Below are 26,731 nucleotides of genomic sequence, written 5' to 3'. Positions count from 1 at the left end.
GCTGGCCTGTACCACTACACCTGCTGTGCCCCCCACCCTTCTTTCACATAATGGTATGAGCTAAATAAAGACCCGCCCCTGCCTGCAAGGATTCTCAGCAAGAGTAGGAGCGGCTGAAGATTCTGCTTTCCCCGACTGGAGTCTGCTCTTCTAGCGGCATCTCGCGATCGGCGTGTTGGAGACCTCTGAATTAAAGTATCAAGTCACCTCAAGTCAGAAGGCTCGAGTCCAAGTCAAGTCCCGAGTCATTGGTGTTCAAGTCCAAGTCGAGTCGCAAGTCATCAAATTGGTGACTCGAGTCCAAGTCATGTGACTCGAGTCCACACCTCTGCTAAGTAGTATGGAAATTGGGCAAATGTTCTTCCTTAATCCTGCTGAACTCGGACATACAGACAGACAAACCAAGTCAAAACATATTCTGTTTCATATTAAGGTATATTTTTCTTTTTGGATAGTCTGCATAGTGATGACCAGGGGCGTTTCTTGGACCCGGAAACATTAGGGGCTTAGCCCACAGTGGCGGTGCCAGAGATTTTCTTTTGGGGGTGCTGGTGGGGTAGCTTGACGTTTCATAGAGGGTGCTCAAACATGTAGGGTTTCCCATTAAGGTACCGGGCGCTACAGTGGAATTTTCGACTGCAACACTCCCCACACGCACATACAATGAAGGCTCGATAATCAGCTCACGGCATTTGGGTGTAAATTAGTATTTTATAAGTGGTTAGTGGACCTAACATCCTCTAGGGGGGTATCAATCCCTAAGCATCAATTAGGGATGCCAGAAACTGACCATGATCAAATTCGAAAATCGGACAGCCCTGGCTTAATCGATTATTCATTAATATATGAATGTATTATATTCAGGGGTGCACACAACTTTTTTAGTCAGTTACTCAGATGAGTACCAGGAGACAGCGTTTGGTACTGTTAGAAATTAAAATCAATGTTTTATGGCATAATTTAGTTTAAACATACCGTCAGCTTAAATGCTGTTTTATTCTGAAAAACCAGAAGTTCTCGCACAATCTTAATGCCAAGCTTTTATTCTGAAAATCCTTCATCTCCGGTTAGTATTTAGCAGGCTAATATTCCTTTTCCTACAGAAGTGAATATAGAAGCGAAATGACACGGAGTGTTGCACACCGAAACCTACTGATTTTAACACTATAGACGTCGAGATATTATTATTGCTGAATATTAAATGAAGGTACAGTGTATTTGAATACGTTTTGTTTACAGACGTGGGTAGCATCATGACAACATCCGGAACTACCGTAAATGATAACTGCCATGAAGTATTTCCAGCATTATTAAAGTAATGAATTACAGCCGTTAAAATGCAATAAATGAAAAGTCATGAAAGAGAATGAGGAGAAAAGGCGTGTTTAGTTATGTATTGCATGTACAATGGCTGAGTCCTCTGTTATGCGCAACAACGGACATTGAAGACATGTGGAGGGCGGACCCCCAGCAGCGCCAAACGGCACACGAGGAGGGGCATAGGAGGATACTTAAGGAGCTGATGTGCGTGTTTCGCTCTCTCCTTGGCTCTCGAGACTCCGAGAACACAGCTGTTTTCTCTCTGAACCATATTCTGCTTGTAACATTACCGCGCCATTTTAATTAAAGTACCCATTTGAACCTTATGCCAGAGACTCCATTGGTCTCATTTATCCTAAGCTTCTCTCTTGGACGCGAGAATAACGAACAAAGCTAATAGTACTCACCCCACACGAAGCGTGGACCTCCTCAGTGTCTCCTTCACTGTCCTCTATTTACACGTCTTGCATGCTAGAAGATGCACCTCTCTGTCTCTTTTTAAGCCTCCGATTTGCTTTCTCCAAAATGTGTTGCTAAAACTGTGAAGTCCTTGTATTTCCTGAGGCCAAGTTGAAGGATCAAATACTAAGAAATTATCACATGACTTGAAGTCATATCTGATTTCAAATGTGGGAAGTTACTAAGTACACTTATTAAAGTACTGTACTTAGTACAATTTTGAGATATTTGTACTTTACTTGACTTTGATACGTTGTACTTCTACTCCACTACAGTTCAGAGATAAATGGTGTGCTTTTACTCCATTACATGTATTGAATACCTTTAGTTACTTTACAGATCTGGATTAATGATGTGAAATCAGAGTTTAGTTCCACCTGGAGTAAATTCACAAGCTACCCTGCAGTATACAAAGTCTTTAAAACTAGCTGCACCTTTACAGCGTCAGCTTTGATAACACTTTAATGATTAATAATTATAAAACACATCATATATATTATTCTGAAATGGAACAATCTGCACAATGAATACTTTTACTTTTGGTACTTTAACTATATTTTGATTATACTTTTCTAATTTTACTTGAGCAACATTTTGAATGCAGGATTTTTACTGTAACAGAGGAGTCTCCCACTGCAGCGAGTTGGTGGAGTTTTGGCACAATTCTGTTGTTCATACCGACGTAAACCCTGTAGGTACGCACACACGGTGAACAACTGTGTCGTCCACTGATCTTAGCCTCTGCCTCCTGTAAAGCTTCACAGGTCCGTCGGTTATGTCCTGCGCGGCTCGGCCAGCACCCAGTACAATCAGTCATAGAAAGTCCGAAGATGTTTTGCAGGGAGCGAAACGGCAACATAGCTGCATAATGTCGTATTTACTCCATTGAGTGTTGACAAGAAACACGTGTAGACGAAATATGTTTTGTTTTGATATTTTGAGGTACACAAAGGCTTGTAATCACACAAGTGACGTTATGCAATTCAGATTTTTGCCGTGCATGCATACCAGTTATGAGCACCCCTGTTTATATTATTGAGGGAGAATTGTCCGGGGCTACAGAAAAGACATGCGGGGCTTAGGCGACGCCACTGGTGATGTATAGAATGTAAGTTAAATTAAACTAGTATGTTAAAAACATTATCTAGGATATAACGACATCCTGTGTTATTCCCCAAGTTTAAACCTACATTATGTTCCAAATTAAGCAGGGGTTCTGCTGTTATATACAGTATTTTAAAAACAAATGCCTTTTAGCTGGCAGTATTATCCTGCATGCATGTGCTGTACAAATTAGAGATGTACGACCGTCCTGTTGGGAAGTCCCTTTTAAAATGTCCTTTGGCATAGAAGCAGGGGAAACTCCTTGTTGTATATTACAGAGCTTTGAGATACACACCCTCATCAAACTATCTGTGTGATGTGTGTGTGTGTGTGTGTGTGTGTGTGTGTGTGTGTGTGGTGTGTGTGTGTGTGTGTGTGTGTGTGTGTGTGTGTGTGTGTGTGTGTGTGTGTGTGTGTGTGTTTGTTCACTTACAGAAGGAGCTGCTTTCGTCCTTTGTGCCTTCCATGGTGCCACCCGGCAGCATCTGGAGGTAGAAGCCGTGTCTGCAGTAAAGCCGCGTGACGATGCCCTTCAGCTGGGGCTCTGCAGAGCAAACACAGGGTTAAACACACGTTAGCATTCGCGACACACACAAACACTTGTCAGGGCACGTGTATTAATGCACACGCCCACCTGTGAGCATTCACATTGACTAAACAAGAGGCTTGATATTTACACTGTGGAATAGTCAAACAATGAAGTGTGTGCACTTGCATGGGTGTGTGTGACTCTGGCCTTCAGCAGGATTGATGGGTTCTCGGTGTTGGCTAAAAAGAAGCATCTTATACGGGTTCAAGTGAGGCAAGCAAGGTGTGTTTTGCATGTGTGTGTATGTGTGTGTGTGTGTGTGTGTGTGTGTGTGTGTGTGTGTGGTGTGTGTGTGTGTGTGTGTGTGTGTGTGTGTGTGTGTGTGTGTGTGTGCTTGCTTTAAGTAGATGCCCATCACTCTAATGGGGTGAGGCTAACATGAGTGGTGACCAAAATGCAGTTAATAAGACTTGGTGTTATTGCTAAAACAGCAAGAACATAGGAACTTTTCTTTGTTATAATTTATAAAGACAATGTCCTAGTTATTGTTCTTCCGCTTTGTTTTTATTTTATTTATGTTTACATGTAAATAATGGTCTTAGATCTTTCAATTATTATAAATAATACACAACCAAGCCAAACCATTTTGTTTTTCCTTTAGGGTAGTTATGTTGGTTTTTGCAGGTTGTGATAATTACACATGGGTAAACCCTTGTTATGCTGCCTCGAAATGAGCAGAAAAGTCTATGTCCTGCATGTAAGATGGCAAAAACTCAGGAAACAAGCAAGAACGACTTAACCGTCATACTGAATGTTTAATGAAGCATCTCCTATCGTCTGTTTACCCCGCTCTAAAATACCAACTGTCGTAATTTACTCAGTGCACTTGGAGGCATCAGACTGTTGGTTTCAAATCAGGCATTTTCATCAGGGATAAAGTAGCGTGTCTTCTTTAAAACTTTAAGTGTTTGTGTTTAAGTTTCTTCTTTCTCAGGTCACACACGCATGACCGAGGGGGGCTATCTCACTCGGAAGTGCTGAGGGTGACTAAATAGTGGATCAGAAGGAATGTCAGAATGCTGAAGTGTTTCCACAATCAAGTTTTAATGAGACACATCAAATATGGATGAGGACAGAGAAGTACGGGGGCAGCTGGCAGTTGGCCCTCGGATGACAGCAGGGGTGTGAGACAGAGATAGAGAGCGCAGAAGAGAAAGACATGCACTGCATGGTATCGTTCACAAAATGTACACTCAATTTTGTAAACAGAAAATGTTCCTTGAAGAACATGGGAAACAAATATTTTTGTTTCTGTGCTAGGGCCTGAATCTAACTCGAGAGAGGGATAAAGAAGGAAACAAAAATGTTTTCTGAAGTGAATGAAATCAAAGTAATAAATACAATTTTAAATGTAATGCTACTTCTATTGGTGATATAAATGGATTTAAATGCCAGTAATAATGATTTAGAAGTACTTTTGCCTGTTATTCCTTGGAAGATTTTTTTTTTCTGGCAAAAAATACAGCCACGAGAGAGTCCCATTTTCTGAACAAATCCAAGGCGGTGGTGTTTATAGCTTTTCTGAACTGCCTCACTCAAAGGCGGGGTGGAAACCCTGACAGAGTGCGGCGAGATGCAATGAATTGTCCAAAAGGGATAATAGTGCACAATTTTGTACAGTCCTGCACTGTCGTATACTGACACCTTAGTAGACCTTCCCTGTCTATACAACAGCAAAAACAAAGTTACTTTTCATGAAGAATACATTGAACTGCATATGTTAAACTGTAGAAGTAAACCTTGTGAAGTCTTAATATATATTCTTCATCAATGGAATTTAGTTGTGGACATAGGCGGCGCGTGAGGCTCAGGTTTGGGAAGGCTAAATCACTTTTTTTTTTTACCTGACGCCTCAGTGTGGGGAGTTTAAATATATCAAGTCAAATATATTAAACTGCCGTATGCAGAGAAGACACCGACATGTCGCACTTATCATTCATATCACATTCAATCAGATCATCGATCATATAATATCATAATATATCGTAGGCCTATTTCCTTATCTGAGTCAGCTTCTGGAGCCGTATCTGGCACTCGGTAGTTTATTTATTTTTTAACCAGTTCACCTTCACCATATTCACCTTGCAGGTGCAACTATGTGGCTTGTATCCTGGATTATAGGCTATGTGTAAATCATGGATGTTTAAATTTAATATTTGTCTAATATTAGTTTACTTTTCATTAATGAAGTATGACGCTGCGTTGTCAGTACACTTGTCCCTGTTTGTGATTGGTCAAATGTTCCTAACCCCGCCCCTTTCACGTGAACGCGCTCTCAGCTGGTGAGGGAAACCCTGGCTTGATTTACCGAGTTGATATTAACCAGCGTAGTATGACCACTTAGCGAGATTTCGTTTGTTAGGGTTAGTTAAGATAACTCAAGCATATCCAGGATATGTTGAACTGGCTTTGTAGTAGGCCTACAGGGCACAGGTGGCTGCATAGCAGCGCTAATGTCAAAGACACAAACATTATATTTGTATTTTACCAGGATGCAGTGACAAAAATATTTGGCCTATAGCCTACAGTACCCGCCGCCCCTGATTGTGGAATAATTTGTTTAACATTTTCCAACCTATTCAACAATCATCGATTAAACTTTTTGTCGTTGCAAACCTAACCCATCTCCCTGCAAACCTCAATAAATTGTTGAATGGAAGCTCATTACGGTTTGAGTTAAGCCTTGAGGTCCGTGAATGACTCAAAGAAATGCTGGTGTGTAATCCCCCCCCCTTTCATGCTGACAGTGTGACACAACATGTTTGGAAGCTTTTCATCGGAGGCTCTGGTCTTAAGTTGCTGTAACTACTAAAAGATAAAAGCTCATCCATCCATCGCTGGCTGCCAAGACGCAGAGAGGTCAAACACGGAGTGTTGTAATCTGTAATATCCTGAGCGTTAATCCCAAATTAAGCCTCAGACCACACACCAGGCCATGTGCTGCCCAACACAACTGCCACAGTGCAGAGTGAATCAACAAACGCACACATGAGGCGGATGTTGACTTTTAAACGTTTTCCGGTGACTATGCTGTAATCCAAAACATCGAAGATGCAAGACTACTAGTGCATGTAAAGAGCCTTGACAAAACTAACACACAGCATCAAACCATGTGGAAGCATCGGCTAAAAGCAGAAGAAGTGGCCTTGAGTGCAACATGAGGCAGTATATGAGTTAATCTGATCTAAATTGGCGATTCAATTCAACAAACACACAGACATTCACATATTTTTTGTTTGTGCAGAGGGTCTGTAACACTGCTGGTTAAAACTAAATGAAAAGACCATTGTTAGCTTAATATTTATGAAGCAAAAACACTGTATAATAGATTTATATTCTTTATCATAACTGACTGAAGACAGAGGATCTATATTTATTTAGGTCGTAGATCTACTGTACTTCACACTATTCCATGACAGCTTGTTAAACAAGACTTTCAAAGTGATGGATGCTTTGTCCTCGGCACACTGAGCTCAGATTTTGTCCTAACAATGTCAACGCAGCATGAAACCTGTTTCAGGAGTTCAATGTAATGAGTTCTCTGGACCTACGGGTTCAGTCAACACACTCTCACTCCCTGATAGTCCAATAGGGACGCTTGGTCAGGGTCCTTTGGTGTGCAGTTGTGACGCACCGAGGCTCCTTCAGCTTCATAAACGGACGCAAAGAGCTTTCAACAGATTGCAATGTATTCCCATCGGCGGCGGTATTTGACGCTCAGGGAAGCACCGCATTGGTCCATGTCGGCGGCAGTTAAAGGCAATGTGAGCATCCATTCCCATTGGATAACGGAGGATTTCACACCCGGAAGTAAGTATTCTCCTTACTGTCGATTGATTTTACAGTGATATCTGCACTATTCATCAACTCAAAAACACCTGATTATCCTTGTTAATTACACAACATTGATTGGTTTATATTGTGTACAATGATTTTGTGTTTTTCCCCTTCGACTCTGAGAAACAAATAGTTGTATCGGAGTTTAGGATGGCAGAAGACACTACCCTACCCATAATCCTCAGCTATCGTTTGAGTCTGCACCATGCGCTTTGCTCGACAAACCCCGTGACCAAGCGTCGCTATTGGGCTATCAGGGAGTGAGACTGTGTTGGTTCAGTGGGTCCAAAATAAAATGTTTGTTCTTTTGACAAATTGAAGCATTAAATTGGTGTTTGATGATAGTGTTAGACCTCGCCACATCACTTGAAAGTGGGATGACCTTGGCAACTGATTCAGCAGTCTCCTTGGCTTTTTGGTCAACTTTAGATGATATATTTGCTGAGCTCTAAGGCCGATGATGTGTATGTATATATATCGAATATCGCGATATTGCGGTAAATAAATGTCTCATTACCGTCGTGAGACTGACAAAATATTATTATTGTTAATTTTTTTTTTTTAAACCTTTATTCAACCAAATGGTTCCATTGAGATCATCAATCTCTTTTTCAAGGGAGACCTGTCCAACATGGCAGCAAGTAGGTTATAACATGAACATAAAACAACAGATAACAATAAAGGACATCGTATTTACAGGGCTACATGTACATACCTAGAGACATTGACAAGTACCAACAGTATATTTATATCTCGCCCTGTCAATAAGCCTCACCTTCTTGGCAAAAACGGTATTGTTTTTGAAGTGGTGGAGAGACAATGCACAGTTTTACCCTCTGCTGTTACCCATGGCCAAAGCATATCTCTCTGTCCCAGCAACATCAGTACCAAGCAAGAGAGTTTTTTCTACAGCAGGGGATATTGTAAACGCCCAAACATCCCAGCTTCTACCTCAAAATGTGGACATGCTCATATTCCTAAAAGATAACCTTGATGATGCTGAGTGAGTGAGTTAGTGAGTTAGAGTTGAGTTACTTGAAAAACTAAAGTGAAACTTGATTTATTCTATTGCAGGGTCTGATTATTATATTTGACACTTTAAAATACTACTATCCTACTAAAATGCTGTACAAATCAGATTTATTATTTGATAAAAAAAAATCCAAGTAAAAAAAAAAAAAAAGATTACAAAAAAAGAAATGTTTTCCTTTATTTTTCAATATCGCGATAAATATCGTACCGTGGACTTTTTATCGCGATATTATCGTACCGTGAGTTTTTTGTATCGTAACATCCCTAGTATAATGTATGCAGAAGACTCTTTCATCCTCTCTGGACTCTCTCTGTCCTCTCACATCTCGGCAGGCTCGTCAGCCCCCTCCTGCTCCCTGGCTAAATGACGCACTGCGTGCTAATAGAACCATCCTTCGGGCAGCAGAGCGGAAACGGTGGAAATCCAAACACCATGACGACCTCCTAACCTATCAGGCTCTCCTCTCCTCTTTCTCTGCTTCGATCTCTCAGGCAAAAAGCACTTTCTTTCAAGATAAGATCCAATCTTCCTATTCCAATCCCAAAAAACTATTTTCCATCTTCTCCACCCTCTTGGACCCTCCCAAAGCACCTTCCCCCTCCTCACTTCTGTCAAGCGACTTTGTTATCCACTTTGAAAAAAAGGTTGATGATATTCACTATTCTTTTTATGACTTACCTTTACTCACCACTGGGTCACCAGACCCACCTTTCATCCACACACTAACCTCCTTTTCCCCTCTCTCTCCAAGTGAGGTTCTTACCCTCATTACCTCTGCCCGCCCTACCACCTGTCCTCTGGACCCTATCCCCTCAAACCTCCTTCAGACTATCGCTCCTGATATTCTACCGTTTCTCTCCCATTTAATCAACACTTCTCTAACTTCTGGTCACTTTCCAAACAGTCTCAAGGAGGCAAGAATAAAACCTCTCCTAAAGAAACCCACTCTCAACCCGTCCGATGTTATAAATTACAGGCCTGTCACTCTACTCCCGTTCCTGTCTAAATCACTTGAACGCGCTGTCTTTAAGCAACTCTCCTGTTATCTCCATCAACAACCTTCTGGATCCGCACCAGTCTGGTTTCAAGGCAGGTCACTCAACAGAAACTGCCCTCCTTGCTGTCTCTGAGGAACTGCACACTGCTAAAGCAGCCTCCCTCTCCTCTGTCATCATCCTTCTGGACCTGTCTGCTGCATTCGACACGGTGAATCATCAGATCTTCCTTCGCACTCTCCAAGAACTTGGAGTTTCAGGCTCTGCACTTTCCCTCCTCACCTCATACCTCAAAGACCATACCTACAGGGTAACTTGGAGAGGGTCCGAGTCCGACCCTTGTCAATTAACTATGGGTCCCTCAGGGATCTGTTCTTGGTCCCCACCTCTTCTCCCTGTACACAAACTCGCTCGGATCTGTTATTAGCCCGCATGGTTTTTCATACCATTGCTACGCTGACGACACCCAATTAATTATGTCCTTTCCCTGCTCAGAGACCCAGGTCGTCGCACGCATCTCTGCTTGTCTAGCGAACATCTCTCAGTGGATGTCTGCTCACCACCTCAAGCTCAACCTTGACAAGACTGAACTGCTTTTCCTTCCGGGAAAAGATTGTCCCACTCTTGACCTGACAATCAACATCGGCACCTATATTGTTTCCCCGACTCAGACTGCAAGGAATCTGGGTGTGACCCTAGATAACAACCTGTCCTTCACTGCGAACATCGCTGCTACAACCCGCTGCTGCAGATACACGCTTTACAACATCAGGAGGATACGTCCCCACCTGACCCAGAAAGCGACGCAGGTTCTGGCCCAGGCTCTCGTCATCTCACGCCTAGACTACTGCAACTCCCTCCTGGCTGGTCTACCTGTATGTGCCATCCGACCTCTGCAGCTCATCCAGAATGCAGCGGCTCGTCTGGTCTTCAACCTTCCTAAATGTTCCCACACCACGCCGCTCCTCCGCTCCCTTTACTGGCTTCCGGTAACTGCTAGAATCCACTTCAAGACAATGGTACTTGCGTACCATGCTGCGAATGGATCTGGCCCTTCCTATATCCAGGACATGGTTAAACTGTACACCCCAGCACGTGCAATCCGCTCTGCATCAGTGTCTACAGAAGGTCCAGTTGTGATAGCCACGGTTCGCCACTGCCATATGCATACTGGGGTGGCCTGCTGGAGTTATGTTTGAATAAGAAGTATTCAATCAAATTACATTACATTGCATTTAGCTGACGCTTTTATCCAAAGCGACTTACAATAAGTACATTCGACCAGGAAGACACAACCTTGAAGAAAACAGAATCATATAAGTACATCAGGTTTCATAGAGCCAAAATGTATCCAAAATGTTAATAATTACATTTCGAGAACATTGTCTTAAAAACTGAAAATGCTTTTTTGTTTCAATCCACTACTATTAAGTAACTGTAAAGTATGAACATATTGCTTTGATTGCTGCATTTACCCATGGAGGCTAAAACAATCAGCAAGTTAACGCCTGACTTCAACCCAAGGCTTTAACTGATAGGGCCATACTGACATATCCGGAAAACAATGCAGAGTTCCCCTTACAGTTGTATTCTTGGCAGGGTTAAAAGGCCTCTGAAATTGCATTGAAACCATGGGACTTTAACAAATTCACACTTGTATAGCCAGCAATCCCACTGACACATTGGAATGTATCCTGGGAATATCATAGCATTAGTGGACAGACAAGAGATTTGCTATCAGAGTCATGTGGTAGTATGTATGAGTGTGTTATGCATGAGAAAGATGTGGGTCTATAATTCCACAGACATTCAATGCCAATTATAGAGTGACCTTAAAAAAGAGCAGGATTAATTTGACTTATTAAGAATCTCAACCATTAAAGTTACCCTGAACCCTCCGGCTGCTCGATGCCTCAAGGCAGATGACAAGTGGGCAGTGTTATTTCCCCCCCCCTGACACACTCCAATTCTCAATGTGTGTTGGACGCCTCCAACGGGCTTGGCTGAAGAAGCAGAGAGAGTGTGCCAAAGATAATGTCTGTCTGTCCTTTCCTCTGATACATCTTTCTTACTTTCTCCTCAAGGGTTTTGTTAAATGACTTCAATATTAGACAATTTGGGTAGAGGACAGTTTTCCAGTGCCAACATTTAGAATCAGTAAGGGTAATAGAGGTCAGGGTAGTAGATGGGTCCCTCTTTCTATCTTCTTACCCTCCCCTACGCTTGATAACTAGTAACTAGTAACTTGTCCTTGACCCACTGCCCCCAAGTTTACCAAATGTAAATTGTTAGTTATTTCATTTTTGGCCCCATTGTTAAAGTATTTGCATTGCTAAAATGGAATATGAACTGAGACAAACCCAGCATTAACTGCCTTCTTCCCTGCGTTTCTCCTCCATCTCATCTTCCCTATCTCATTCCAAAGATGTATATCCAATCAGCACAGAAGTCCTTACTTTTGCTCTTTTTAAAACGTTAAGGATGCTAAAGGATAATACAGTAAAAAGAATAGGGTGAAGCACAGTAGTGTCAATAAATGTCACTTAACAGCAACAGAAACTCTGTTGACTGACAAGAAGACGAGGGGGGAACAAAGAGTAAATCTCTTCACCTTTATTTGTTTTTCACAGGTAGTCACTGTATTTCAGCAGCACTGGTAGACACTGATGACTTGTAGATTTCTCATTTAGCGATTGCAGTTATTCCTATTTTTCTGAGACACTTAAGTTTGTCAAGCCACTTGAAACTGATGGCACTGCGCAACGGCTTATTATTATATGTCCATCTGTTTGCAGTAGTGTCATCTTAAATGCTCTCTGTTTGGTCTGTGTCAGCACTGACGCATTCGACTCCGGGGAGAACAGATGTGCTACTTCACTGATGCATCGCTGATATATTATGGTCATTGTAGTTCACTAACTGTTTCAGCGTTTGCTACATTAAAGCTTGAAAACTTCATCGGAGAGAATCAGCAGCTCTATGCATCATAGCACCCCAGATTAATCACCACAAACAGAGGAGACTGGCTATTGGTAAAGTTTGACGAGGTAACACTGTATAGAAAAAGTGATTATTTAAAAGTAAGTCATCTATACTGGACTAAATAAAGAAGGTTGGGAGAGAACTAAGATGGGTACCTTTAAATGAGATACTGCTGTAGTGTATGCCAAAAGTTGATTAATTAGCTGTGTCCCAATTATTTATTTGTGTGTGTGTGTGTGTGTGTGTGTGTGTGTGTGTGTGTGTGTGTGTGGTGTGTGTGTGTGTGTGTGTGTGTGTGTGTGTGTGTGTGGTGTGTGTGTGTGTGTGTGTGTGTGTGTGTGTGGTGTGTGTGTGTGTGTGTGTGTGTGTGTGTGTGTGTGTGTGTGTGTGTGTGTGTGTGTGTGTGTGTGTGTGTGTGTGTGTGTGGATTGTGGCGGTTCTAGAACATTTTATATGGGGTGGCAAAGGGGGGGGCAAGAGGTGGACAGCACGTGGTATTGTATACTGTATATAATAATAATAATAATACATTACATTTATAAAGCGCTTTTCCTGGTGCTCAAATCGCTTATAAGCAAGTAAAACAAAATAACAACAAAAGTAGAAAGTGCTAAGCTAGGAGGAATAAGGGCAAGGGGATATATCCTATGTTAATTCATGCCCTAACACAAGTGTTCTTAATGCACAATAGAAACAAGGTGTTCAGACAAACAATTGGGTGCCCTTTGAGTCCCCCAAGCTTACTTCAACAATTTTAAATGAAAGGAAACTACAAAATGTATTTTAAAGCAATTAATGAATGAAACAGGTTGTTTTGCATTACAATGTAAAACTAAATATATATTTTGTTTAAAAAAAATGGGTTGTCTTAGTAGACAACAGACATATTTGCATGTCCTCACTAAGCATTATACATATTAATTTAATATTAAACAAATCAAAATGGCCAATTATCCCCAAATTGTGCTGCTAATATAATCATATGCTTGTCAACTTTAACTGATCAAAAAGAAATTCGGAAAAAATACTTGAATTATCTATGAAATTGCAATATTGACACACGTCCCTCAGTTTGTTTCAACCCCGTCAAGCCATACCATTTACCCTCCTATTCAAATAATGGATCAGTCCATGTGTGATCTGCATTGAGGGAATTACATCACAAAAGTCTTCTGAAGAAAAGATGGCAAAGAAAGGCAAGTGTCAGTTTCTTCTCTTACCTATATTTCAGTTTTTGTATTGTCAGATTAAGATTGACAAGCTCAACATTTCAATTATGTTATATGAATTAATAATAGTAAATAATTGTTTATTACAAAATAAACAATAGTTTTGCAAACATTTTTGCAATGTCCTTGACTTAAGAACATACCATGTGGTCCAGCTGGAGTTTCATCTGCCTCCTGATCCCTGCCTCTGTCCCTCTTTCTGACACTTCATCTTTATTCCTCACATACATTTCTTCTTCTTCACGAATGTCTTCATCTCCTCCTGGCTTCCTCGGTTCCTCCTGCTCTGACCCTCCTGGTCTCTTCAGTGTACTCTCTTTTCCTTTTCCTCTTTCTGTTCGTCCTGATCACTTCTTAGATATGTCTTTGTGTTGTTGTTGAATCACTCCAGCTACTCTGGCCTGCAAGAGTCTACTTGTGAAAAGCACTGCTTGTATAACTTTACACGTTAGGGCCATGTAGCTGATAAGTAGCATATCATAAATATAACATCAGAAAGTATTTATTAAACGCACACAGGCAGCTGTGTTTAGACCCAGTTTGACGGTAACGGATGTATCCTGGTTTAATTGATCTGGCTTCATTGCTGTGATGTGTAATATATACGTGGATTTAATAGTAGGCTACCGCATAGTTTAGCAAAGTGATCGATCTCCTAGCTAGCGCTGTCTGTGTAGTATTTTGTAACGTAACGCCCCAAACAGCGACCGTCTGTTAAACGCTATCGATTCAAACGTCAGCGTTTTATTAATATTTTGTTTCGAGCTCTCGTCCTTAGTAAAAACAAAACTAATGGAAGGGGAAATGCTCCCAGGGGAAGCTGATCCACCTTCAGGTGCTGGGACAGCTCGGTCTCTCTGCAGCGGTGTGAGCCGCTGTCTGTGAACGCCGCTCCGCAGTTTAATGCAGGGCCGTAGCTACGTTTTTTAATTATATTTAAAATGATTCACTTTTAATTAATGTAATGGTTGTTTCGCTGCTTGAGAAGCTTGTGGACATAGTGTAGGTTTGTTTCTACAAGTACAGTTTTAGGGAAACAAAAGTTAGGGGGGCAGCTGGGGGGCAAGGCTGCCCCCCCTTGCCCCCCGTAGATCTGCCCCTGATCCACGCACAGGGTACTTACGCATAACATGTGAAAATCTGTAGGCCCCTTGGTACACATATCAGGTTAAAATCATGTATAACACCAAGTAGTACTCTATTTTTCTAATTGTAGATATGAGGGGTCTTGCTTGAGGTTTGTGTAGTGCTCAACACTACTCCTGCTGGCTGGTCCTAGCTATGTTAACCTTATAGGCCGATGACTAGCTGCCAAAGTAATATACTATGAAAATGAGTTTATAATACAGTACGTACTGCAAGTGGTATGCAATTCAGACATACTTTCTTCCAGTGCAATAAAGATGATGTAACAGCAAGGCCATACATTGCTGTGGAGTGGTTCTTTCCCTTTGGATTTACTGAAGATCAACGAGTTTGTAGTGATTCTTTCATCACCTTTCACATGTTCCAACATGAAAGACCTCACTGCTTTGACTCTGCCCACTGCCCTGTTTGTCTTCAATATATTCAGATGCTTTTCTCGGTTGCCAAAATAAGATTATATATAACTTACTTGTTTATAATGGTAAAATAAACTTAACCATTGAATCCAATTAGGACATTATTTATCTTTTGTTGTTAAATGAATTGCACAGTCTTATTGAGCGACTTGCATGCTTCTTTGGAACACTCTGGTTAAGTTCTATTTTCTGGAACCTAAAAAAAAACAAGCATCCAATTATGGCAAGCAGCACAATATATACGAGCCCCAAACATTTCTCTGTGACATGTAATGTTTGAAGTTATATACAATTAAAAATCATGGAGAAACCAGTTTCACAGCTTATAAAATTACCAAACTAACACAAATGGAATTACTAAAATGTGACTTAAAGTAAACAAATGTCTCCTTCCATTCTGTAGCTATCAAAACAAATTGAATGGGCATATTGTAAACAAAACTCTCAGTCAACTGGCTGACAGATTGTCCTTTGTGCCGCCTGACAGGTGGTAACAAAGCACAGTTGAATTTTCAAATAATTACTCCTTGAGGCTAGCGACAGAGCTACAACAATTTACAGTTGCATATGGTTCCTGCAGTAAAGGAGCATTGTTGTCACTTTATAACACATTATAATTACTTATATTACAATCAGCATTTGTGCATTTATTTTGTGTACATAATGCCTACGATTCAACATCAAGCTTACATCATCTTTGTCCCTTCTCCATCCTGTGGAAAAAGGTCATTTCAGTATAATTCTCTTTTATCGAATACAGCACTGTGGCCAAATAACTGCTTGGTTGCTGCTACTTAACATGTCATGCCTCTGCACACTGGCACTAGAAACACTTCTCAGCTTTCTCCGGAGTTAATAAGCTTGTTACTCCCCACTGACTCTAATATTGTCTTTCTCACCACTAGCATGAGAGCCTGAAGCTATATTAATCCATGGACATATGGATTTTACAACTGCCAGTATTTCATCTCCCAGCATTTATTGCATTCACTGGTATATGCTTGACAGCAGCCACAAACCTATGTTGTATTGATATGAGAGCAAGTGGAGGATGGTATGTAGATTTTCTTTTTTATATTACATTTTTTTGCACTTTGCTCTATCTGAAGAGCAAGACTCGGGATGAGGAGGCGCCATACATGTTCTCATATTTTCATATTTCACCATTCACATTAAGTGCAGCTAAATAAAATTAGGGACTCACAGTGCCCCGGTTGACAATGAATAATGAGTATAAAGGTGGGGAGAGCCTACATTGTAATAGCCATATTTACAAGGACCATCAATCATCTCCAAACCACCAGCAGCCTCATCCCTCATAGGACGAAGAGAGAGAAAGGGGCGGAGTGCCTTCAAAACAAACTGTTTCTCTCTCTGTATCCCTCTCTCTCACTGCAGTCCAACTCCAAAAAAATCAATAGTGACGAAAGTACTGAAGCAGACTTCCAGATCAGAATTTGTTTTGGTTGTAGTTAAAAGTCTAAGTTTATAGAAATTACACAAAAAAGCATGAGCAGTGCACAAAGCTCACAGCATTTTGATTGGCCTATTACATTTCTTGACTATTCGGAATCAGCCAATGTGGAAAAGTATTGCTAAGTAAGGGAAGAACAAGTGTCCATTTGTGAAAATCAAATTCTGACGTGTCAGTGTCTGTATTACAGAGAAGAAATCAATGCTACCACAGACAGCAGCTACGAAGCAGAAGGTCCCCTGTATCTTTATATTCACTTCAAGGCTGTGGCTGTAAGAATACTTTTCTTAAATTCAACCAAAAAACTACCAATAATTCCTGATTTGCCTACTATTAAACATTTGCAATACAATCAATACATGTCTTTTTGTGATAATCATGATGATCATGGTCATTTACCTTATTCACCGTATGTTTGTTGCAAAATTGATGGAACTTTACAATATATAGTATATCCTCCTGGGACCCAGCCCATTGAAAATGTCCACTGTAGTGGACATTTTGTTAACATGCATCTCCTTTTACTCTTTTGAGCTACTCTATCAATCCCTGATGTGCTGTACAGAGGACATCCTGGTCTTTCTAGTGATATGTCATTGGTTAAAATTGCATGCTGGGAAGTTCCTCTTTATTTTCATCCAAAATGGCTGGCATACGAAAAACAAAATTGTATAGAAGCAGGAGGAGAAGTCAAATATTGTTGAATAATTGTCATTTTTACCATGAAAATCACATATATTCTTGTTTATTAACATGTGAGGAACTATATAATTAGTTCTGAAAGCAATTAAATAATTCAAGTTTTCAAATAACAGCCCTTTTATAAATGTCCATTCTAGTGGACGTCAGGACTATCTTCATGGACTTTATGACTCAATATTGTTGCAGGAGACGGAACTGAAGCAGACATTTTCTGTACCAGATAGTTCAGGGAGATTAAGATTTTGAGCTCTCAGATGATGAGAGAGATTAGGCTTTCACACCTGGGATAGAAGAGGGTCAAGAAGAAGGGGGGGAAAGATGCAGGATGCTCCATGAGCGCACAGATAGATACATAGAGACAGATAGGGACGAGCTGGAAAGACATGGCCCCCTGTGGGCCAAGAGTAGCACGTATGTCTTATTGTTGTTTTTATTTTAAGTGGAGCCATGAAAAATGAGAATTGCCTCAGGAATGTCAAGTTTGTTTCTATGAGCATGGTCAAATGGAGACCACATCCATAAAACTAGTCAAGATGACCCTACAGCCCGTGCTGACTGGAGTCCAATGAGGTACTTTCCCAGTACATTGACTACAAAGTCTTTGAAGATCTGGAAAGATTCACCAAAAAACAAGCTAGTTTTGTATTGACAGCAATGTTCAGATCAATTACTTATTCATGTTTTAAATAAAGGTGAATGTATTATTGTATTAATATCACTCTATAACCATAATACGTTACATAGTCCATCTGTTAATTTTGGCTGTCTTTTCAAACTAATATGGTCCCGACGTCCTCTACAGTGGACATACTGTAACATTTTAAAATAAAATAAAATAAAAAAAGTCTAAATTGCAAGATGTTTTTTTAACCCTAAATAGGTAGGAAATCACAGAAAAACGGAAATTGGAAGACGCTTTTTTTCCTCGGGTCCCAGGAGGATAAATCATCCAAATATATTTAACCTGTTAAGCCCCAAGCCTGTTTTTAAGGTCTCACGATCGAAAATGACATTCCCAGAACAAATGACTATATCTTCACTTCTAAAATGGGTAAATTAATAATCTTTTTTCTCAAAGCAATGATACACCTGTGAGTTGGATATAGAAAAGTCAGAATCAATATAGAATTTTTTTTAAATTTTAAAGTAAATTCAGATTTGAACATAGTAAAAAATGTAAATTATAGTGTCTGTCCAAGAAAAATACATTACTTATCGTGAAAACCACTCTTGAATGATGGGATCGGAGAATAAAAGCTTTAGGAATCCAAACTATAACATATAAGTACCCTGTCTGTATCAAGATTGATGCAAAAAAATGATGATGATTGACACCTCGTTTTAACCATTAGAACGAATAGAATCGAGGAGGAGATCCTAAATCCACATACACGTACACCATGAGGAGTGAGAGTGATGCGCACAGTTTGCCCAAACCGAAAGCTATGTTACGCTCTGAAAACTGAAAACTGAAATTGCCATAAATATGAAGATGGATTATCAGTAATCATTTCAAAGTGACAGACACATTGGATTAACCTTCAGCAGTGTTTTTATCGTTGTAATGACATTGAACACAACCTTTTATCAGAACAACAGCAAAGGTAAGACTATTTCCCGTTTTGTCTCAGTAAAGCTACGTTGTGTGATGTCTGGGTTTGCTTCCCCTGCCGCAAGTTTTGATCGCACAGTGATGATACTAATACTTTTAGAATCTGTGGAATCTCAGCTTGCTAGCTGATATCTTGTTTGTGCAGATCCGATAAGTAATCAAGTATTTCTACCGTGAGTTCTGTGCTAAGTGCGTTAGCATTTTTTCGCTCAGGGCTAATTCAGAGGCTCGGCGTTAGACTTGTGTTTTGTTTAGCTACAAATTGTTCATATCGTCAGTTAGCTGAGTTTCATACCGTTAAGTGGATATGACACATTATAGTTTGTTAAATGTTAAGAAGCCCTCAGACGTTGTTTCTTGCAAGATGTTGCGTTTTACTCCCGCCGGCGGGGACATGGGGCTTAACAGGATGTTTTTATCAAAATGCCACAAATGTACATACAACAGACTTCCCAATGTCATTCCTATCTATATATATGTTGAAGGTTTCTTTCTGATGGGTTTGTTCATATAACATTCATGTCATGATTGCGATACCATTGTATCCCTATAACATTGAGACAATGGATTCCCAATGGCTGTTTTTTGGAGTACTGCTAACATATATGATATCTGGAATCATCAATATGTTAAGAAGTGTTTAGATCAGACATTATTTATGACGTTATCAAGCCTACTGTTTAGCTAGAATGTCTAAAAACCTCCACCAAAAACACTGGAAAAGTTCATTGGGAACAAGAACCCACTTGGATATGAAGTGACAAGACACCCACACGTGTAGGTCAGGGAAAGTGAGACGTTGTGGATTAATTAGAAAGACAACGGGTGAACTTTTCAGACCACACTTTACAGCTTAATGATTTAAAGCTTAAATTAATGTCCTAATGATTTACTCAGAGAGGCAGAAACAAAAGCAGCTGTCTCAGAAAGAATGTATATGGAAAGAAAGATAAGGGAAGGGGATAAAGAACGAGATTGAAAATGGGATGAAATGGAGAAAGAGCAAGACAATAACGGTGGGCATGAATCAAGAGAGCAGACGACACTTTGGAAAAAGCTGAAAGAAAGATACCCATGGGGGTTGTAGTGTTTGTAAGAGGAATACAGACAGAAATATGGAGACGAAGAGGGAGAATATCTAAAGCAATGGCTACAAATGAAAAAGAGGGGCCCAGTGAGACAGCCATAACCAGGATCAGAGAGGAAAAAGAGGGTAAGAATGGAAGCCCATTTCTGCCACTTAAAACAATTAAAATCCCCATGAAAAGTCATAATTATGAGATAAAAAAGTCGAGATTATGAGATAAAGTCATAATGAGATAAGAAAGTCGAAATAATGAGATAAAAAGTCATAATTATGAGATAAGAAGTGTGCATGCGCTGCAGTGGCGCTGTCTTCAAAGGTCCCTTCATCACCTTGCTGCTCTCCACCATGCAAACGACATCTAGTCCTAAATAAGGTAACCGATCGATCGGAGCTTCCCTAGAGGAGAGTAACATCTACGTGACTTTACGGCCCCGCCCACTTTTGGGGGAAACAACGCTGTCATTTAAATGGCGATCGAGCCTGAAGCCACAGAGCTCTTCCTTTACTGTCCTTTCTTCTTAGAGGAAGTACAGAAACACTGAACTCTGGATTCTTTTTAATGTTTGAGGTGCAATAAACGACACAGCAGCTTTTTGGCATGTTAAAACTATATGTTCTGCCTCGCTCAAGAGAGTAACAGCTGGAGAAATTAGCCTCGCCTACTGATTTTAATTTAACCATATATCAAGACCGATTGTCGATTTCCAATGATCAAATGTAATTGTTTGCCTGACTGGCCATCGTAATCGAGCTCTTTGAAGATCCAAAAATCCACGGTTTTCAAAGATTTGTTATCGGATTGGCAAAAACTTCAGAATTTGTATTGACCGCCATTCAATCATACTATCAAAATACTACAACGAATGAAAATAAGCTTGAGATAATTTAAACTGTGGTTTGAATTAGTTCTAATAGGCTATTGTTGTTTTTAGATTTATAAATGGAAAAAAAAATTTTTATTTATTTTTGGCGTTGCTATGACGACCATAGGCTACTACCCGCGAAAGATTAGAACGTTGCAAGCAAGCTATGAAAGAAAGAAGAAAGCTGAATTATGCTAAAAACGTGGCTCAAAACGGGAGGTATACGGAAGAGAGGTACAGAGGAGAACATTACCAGCGAAAGGGAACAAGTGACGGCCCGTCCACACAGCAGCTTTTGGCGATTTGTCCACCGCTTCCAGCGCGTCTCCGCCCATTGACTTTGAATGGGGATGACGTCACTTTCCCTCGCTTGTCGCCGAATTGCATTGTGGGGGGGCGAGGCGAAGATTTCCAGGATTTCCAGGATGTTCAGGATTCCAAAGTTGAACAATGTTCAACTTTTGAGGCTGAGCTGGAAGCGACAGCCAATCAGATCCGTTTATGCAAATCTGACAGTTCAAGCGCTAGCCAATCAAACCGCGTGCAAGCTGGGAGAACCAGACACGCAGTTCATTTCTATATTCCACAAAAATGGAGGAGAACTTAGTTATTGCGGTAGCAAATCACCCGGTTCTTTATGACCAGTCCCTATTTACTTACCGGGATACAAACCGGAGGAACCAGGCATGGGGGGAGGTGGCAGAGGCAGTGGGTGAAACTGGTAGGTTTTCGCTTGTTTGGGGATTTTATATCCAGTTTACTTCGTTGCTAGTTTACTTCGTTGCTAGCAAGCATATACAGTATCATTAGCCAGCATGGAATGTAGCATAAAATAGCACCATAAACATTAATCTCATAAATGTTCAAAATGTTAAAAAAATAAATGTTCATCATAGCCCTTCCTATTTGACAATAGTGTAGAAGAACCGGGTTTTTTTGCTTTGTATGTCGGGGGCGGGATATTCATGTGATTGGTTGTTGGTCGCGAAATCCCCAAGCTGTCAGACACGCCCAGCTCCAGGATTTTCAAGATTTGGTCAAAGCTGCTGTGTGGACACACCGTGAATGAGGAGGAGGACAGTCAAGCGAGCGCAAGCGCAGGCTCCGCCAGCAACGCAACAGTGATATGCGCAGCCACAATGCCGCCCAGTGCTAACGCTGCTAATGCTGCTAACGTAGCTGCGAGTAACTCCATCAGCAGCAGCGCAAGTGAGTCCATAAAATAGAGACACAAACCAGTTCGGAAATACAACCAGGGTTACATTAAATTTGGATTCAGCTGCAGTGGGACAGATAATGAGCCCAGACCACAGTGCGTGATTTGTGGTGAAGTGTTAAGTAATAATTCTATGAAACCATCGCACCTCCAACGGCACCTTACAACTAAACACGCCCACCTGCAAGACAAGCCAGCGGAATTCTTTACAAGAAAATGTGATCTACTGAATAAGTGCAAGTCAACGATCCAATCCAGCTGTGGCCGAGGCTATATACAGGACGGTCCTGTACACAACGCCAAATGGCTATATACAGGACCGTCCTGTAAACAGCTCTCTGAAATGGCTATATACAGGACCGTCCTGCAGCTAACGTCAAATGACTATATACAGACCGGGCTATTATAGCATGCTTAAGCAAGTTTCGCGGGTGGTAATGTAGGGATAGGATTCACAGATAAATATTCTCACGACAACATTATTTTCAATGAGTTTCCCCTCAATATAAAATTGTGGCAATTAAATCTCTTTCCATGCCAATTGCTTAGCTTTTTATGCTGATTTCAGTATTTTTTTTGGCTTATCTTTTTATGTTGTTTCAATCATTTTCTACTTTATATTTTCCAATGCACAATGTTTTACTTGTAAAGGATATCACTGCATACTTTAAAGACTACTCGGTTTTATTAAAACTGAAGGTTTTTTTTTAAAGAATACGCCGACATTTCGTTGACGTGTAGTGATTTTGCATTGAAAGCAACACAAATCATTTATCGGCTACGCCGGCATTTTTATTTTAGAAATCGGAGAAACCGTATTTTGAATTGTATGTAGTATGCTGTACATTTTTGTAATTTATCCTGCTGTAAACGTTAATTGTACACCAATTATATCCATATTTCTGTAGACTACATAAAAAGCGACTCGATTTTTCTGCCGATAAAGACGTGAAAATCCCATGAAATGTCAGGTTTCATTTCTAAAATTGGTGAAGGTCACCCTCTGGTTTCAAACTGGAACACCTTTGATACCTTATCTTGTCATTTCGTAAATCCAAGTGCTGGCCCCTTGCCACAATACAATCTATTTTTACCAGGCAATTAAATTAATATCACATTACATTAACGGTAGTTAGGTTTTGAATTTTGCCTGTGATCAATCTGTTATTGTCGTTTTTGCTTAGAATACTATATATACAAATAACCAAATTAGTGGCAATTTATAAGTTAACGGGTGAGGCGTGTTAACACCGGTTGATCTTCAGCGTGACCTTTTAAACATAACAAGTATTAGCTCTTCCATGAAGCTTGTCTACCGCTAGCAAATTATTTTTTTGTTATTAAAAAACAAAAGTTAATGCCAGTGAAGTAATATTCGGAGAATCAAAGCCGTATCGACCATGCTGCAATGATTTTCATGGTTGAACCCGTTAAAGCTGGTCCATCTTTCATGTAAGAGCTACTAGTATACGCAATGTGAAAGAGTGCACGTTTCCTAAAAGGGTACGTGGTTTCTAATTATTCTTAATATCAAATAAATTGCTCGTTAGTTCTTCACTTTGATATGAATTCTTTGAAATACCAATCCGCAGTTGTCAAATACCGGTTATGTGTACCAAGTAGAATTGTCAATACTTTGATGAAGAGAACTAGTTGGATACGGGCCATATTACAAAGCTATCTTACATGCGTATATATTTTTAGCTCATCCGCAGATGTGTAGTCCGACAGGGCAGGTCTTTCCGAATTTGTTTTTATTGTGGAATAACATCAAAGGTATTTAATAAGTTCATACACTGATTGTTCAATTTTAATATTCGGATGAAAGATCATTTCTCCACCAAAAAGGACAATGGTTATTTGAGAAAAAAGAAAGTAAAAGAATTCAACAAATTAACGTATTTATTATATAACAACACAGAGTTCCCAGTTTTTCTTGAATATATCATTTGGCATTACGTCTATTATCACAATGATCACTACAGTCATACCACCAATTAAAAGTAAGACAAACACGATCAAGCAAACTGGTGCAATCTTACTTCATAGACAAAGTGTTACAACTATAAAAAAAAACACATATAAAAAACTAGTCGTAACTATACTGAGTGTAATCTAGGTATCGGTAATACGGGAGATCCGAGCTCTCTAGGTTTCCAGTTACGTTTAGCGCTATATTGTGACGTCAATCTCAGAAATGTTAGGCAACGTCACATTGTCGGCGATCTAACACGTCAGTAAAAAGCTCTGTGGATTATTGAAACAACTACATCAGCTTTCCGCGATCAGCTTTTTTACGTTTTTACCGACAATGTGACGTTGCCTAACATTTCTGTGATTGACGTCACAATATCGCGCTAAACGTAACTGGAAACCTAGAGAGCTCGGATCTCCCTTATTGGATAGGTTTCTGCAACAAACTCGGTAGAAATGGAATAACTGTCTCTAATGAATTTACAATAGCAACACCTAGCTAAAAAAAAACCTCAAGATATGTAAAATACTATTTGTTGTCATGAAGCTATTTAGGGGCTATGTCCACTGATCGAAGCAAGCGGCGCCAACACATATTAACTGGACCCCCCCCCGAAATGGATTGCCGTGCGTATAATGGGTTTAGCGTTTGCAACACGACGATCTGTAGCAAACTGCAACGAATCGCCTAAGTCGGTCATTCAGTTTTGACAAGGGACATGCAGATAAGTTTTGAAACAAATAATAATAATAATATATAAATAAATAAACATAAGACTATCTTTCATTAATCTTCAATTTTTGCAGTTTCACATTGCAAACGTCAGCAATCTAACTAAAGCCATCTCCTTTAATCTCGCCGAGTTCGTAAAACTAATCCATCAAGGATTCGATAAAATACATAAACAAATTATAATTTTTGTAAGCCTACGACGTGAGGAGCGACTGTTAACACTGACTACCCCTATTGTCGATTTCTCTCAAAACAGATTTTTCGAAACTAATACATACATAATCGAAGATTCGACAGTTCTTTATTAATATTTTGATAACTGACTATGTTATGCATTGATTTATTCAGTGATGAAAGTGCCTAACGTCCCGAACATGCACTTGTATGCAACACCTTCAGATCCTTTTACGAGCTCGGCGAGATTAAAGATAGCTTTAGTCAGATTGCAAACGTCAGCGGTCAGTATAATTAAATAGGAATTGCTTCCCTTGAACCAAGCAGAACGAAAATCAACCGTAAATGCCAGATATGAGTTATTTTCTTTATTATCTTAAATTACATAATTAAATAATCACGATTATTTTTTGGCACAATAAATTAATTAGAAAGCCCGATGGATGTATTTAGATACACCAATTTAATCTTATGAGACCTTACTGTTCTGCATCCATTGAAACCGGCAGATCTGTTTTGCAAGGCTGAAATACACCACATATTCGTAAGTTCACCCTTGGAAAGGAAAATAATAAATATCTTTAACAATTTAATAAATACAGAAGAATACCATTACATTTGATTGATAATATGAATAAATATGCTCTATTTTTAATACGAAGAAGCTTTGAAAAATATATATTTTTATCTGAATCAACGAGTTTGTTTTAGTTACGACGCGTTCTGAAAAATAGCTACAATGCTATGATCAACTAACTGTACACGAGCCCCTGACGGAAAACTAAATAGCAACTTATTTTAAAGAAGTAAAATAAATAAACTACAATCATAAAATCTAATGTGTTAAAACCTTGCATGCTTACAACAGGAATGTTCATACTAGAAATGGTGATGGGCCATTTCATCCGCATTATGTACAAGATCCAAACATCACCAGTCAGGGTTGCCAGCATTTTTGTTAAATAAACTTCCCCGACTTTTCCCCCGACAAAATTACATTTTTCACTGACCTTTCCCCGACAAATGAACAAAAATTAACGATAAAAGAAACAAAAATTAACGGCCTCCTTCCTCCCATACCGTCTTTTCCTTCCAGTTTACTATTTCCATAATCAAAGTACATAATTTGCAAATCCCTTTCAGCCTTCTGATTTCCTTATAATATATAGTAAAACTTCAAAGATGGCCATAGCCTCATAGATGATACTCGACACAAAATTACTCACCCCCCCCCTGACTTTGATGAAATTTGCAATTTCCCTGACCGTGAAAAAAAAATTCCTTGACGCTGGCAACCCTGCCAGTCCTTGACATTGCATTTCAATAAAAATAAATATTAAAAAAGCAAGATATTTTAAAACCATGTACAACCATGGTCAGGAAAACTCACTGACCTCCATCTTTGTCACATTTCAAACGTTATCAACTTGGTACAAGCCCCAACCCCCACATGAATGTTCTATATAGATAATATCTAGATGGGTTCCAGACCGAAAACTAACTAGCAATCTATTGAAAAGTTAAAAATAAATAAACAAACAATAATTATACAGTCCAATATGTGATAATTTGCATGCTTACAACAGGGATGTTCTTTTGCATATATGAAATATTTAGGTTCAGTAAGGGCCCATATTCAATCTGTTATCATCATAAAATATATTTTAAATGAATATCTTAAATATGCTGGACGGATAACACTAGTAGTCGACAAAATTCAATCTGATTAATAAATATTCAACTATATACTGTCGTTGCTAGACAGAAGATATGCGTCATAAAACCT

General features: G+C 39.7%; 1 protein-coding gene across 1 annotated transcript in view; it reads right to left on the bottom strand.

The window, feature by feature from the left end:
* fgf11a (fibroblast growth factor 11a) overlaps nt 1–26,731 on the bottom strand; it is a 125,150-nt gene that overhangs the window by 44,419 nt on the left and 54,000 nt on the right. Inside the window, exon 3 of the mRNA XM_034236229.1 lies at nt 3,317–3,427. Coding sequence (XP_034092120.1) covers nt 3,317–3,427 — 111 coding nt within the window. The remainder of the gene's footprint in view (nt 1–3,316; nt 3,428–26,731) is intronic.

Source organism: Gymnodraco acuticeps, unplaced genomic scaffold, assembly GCF_902827175.1.
Source record: "Gymnodraco acuticeps unplaced genomic scaffold, fGymAcu1.1, whole genome shotgun sequence".
Classification (NCBI taxonomy): domain Eukaryota; kingdom Metazoa; phylum Chordata; class Actinopteri; order Perciformes; family Bathydraconidae; genus Gymnodraco; species Gymnodraco acuticeps.
The sequence above is the reverse complement of the archived record's forward strand: the minus strand, read 5'-3'. Positions and strand labels throughout refer to the sequence as shown.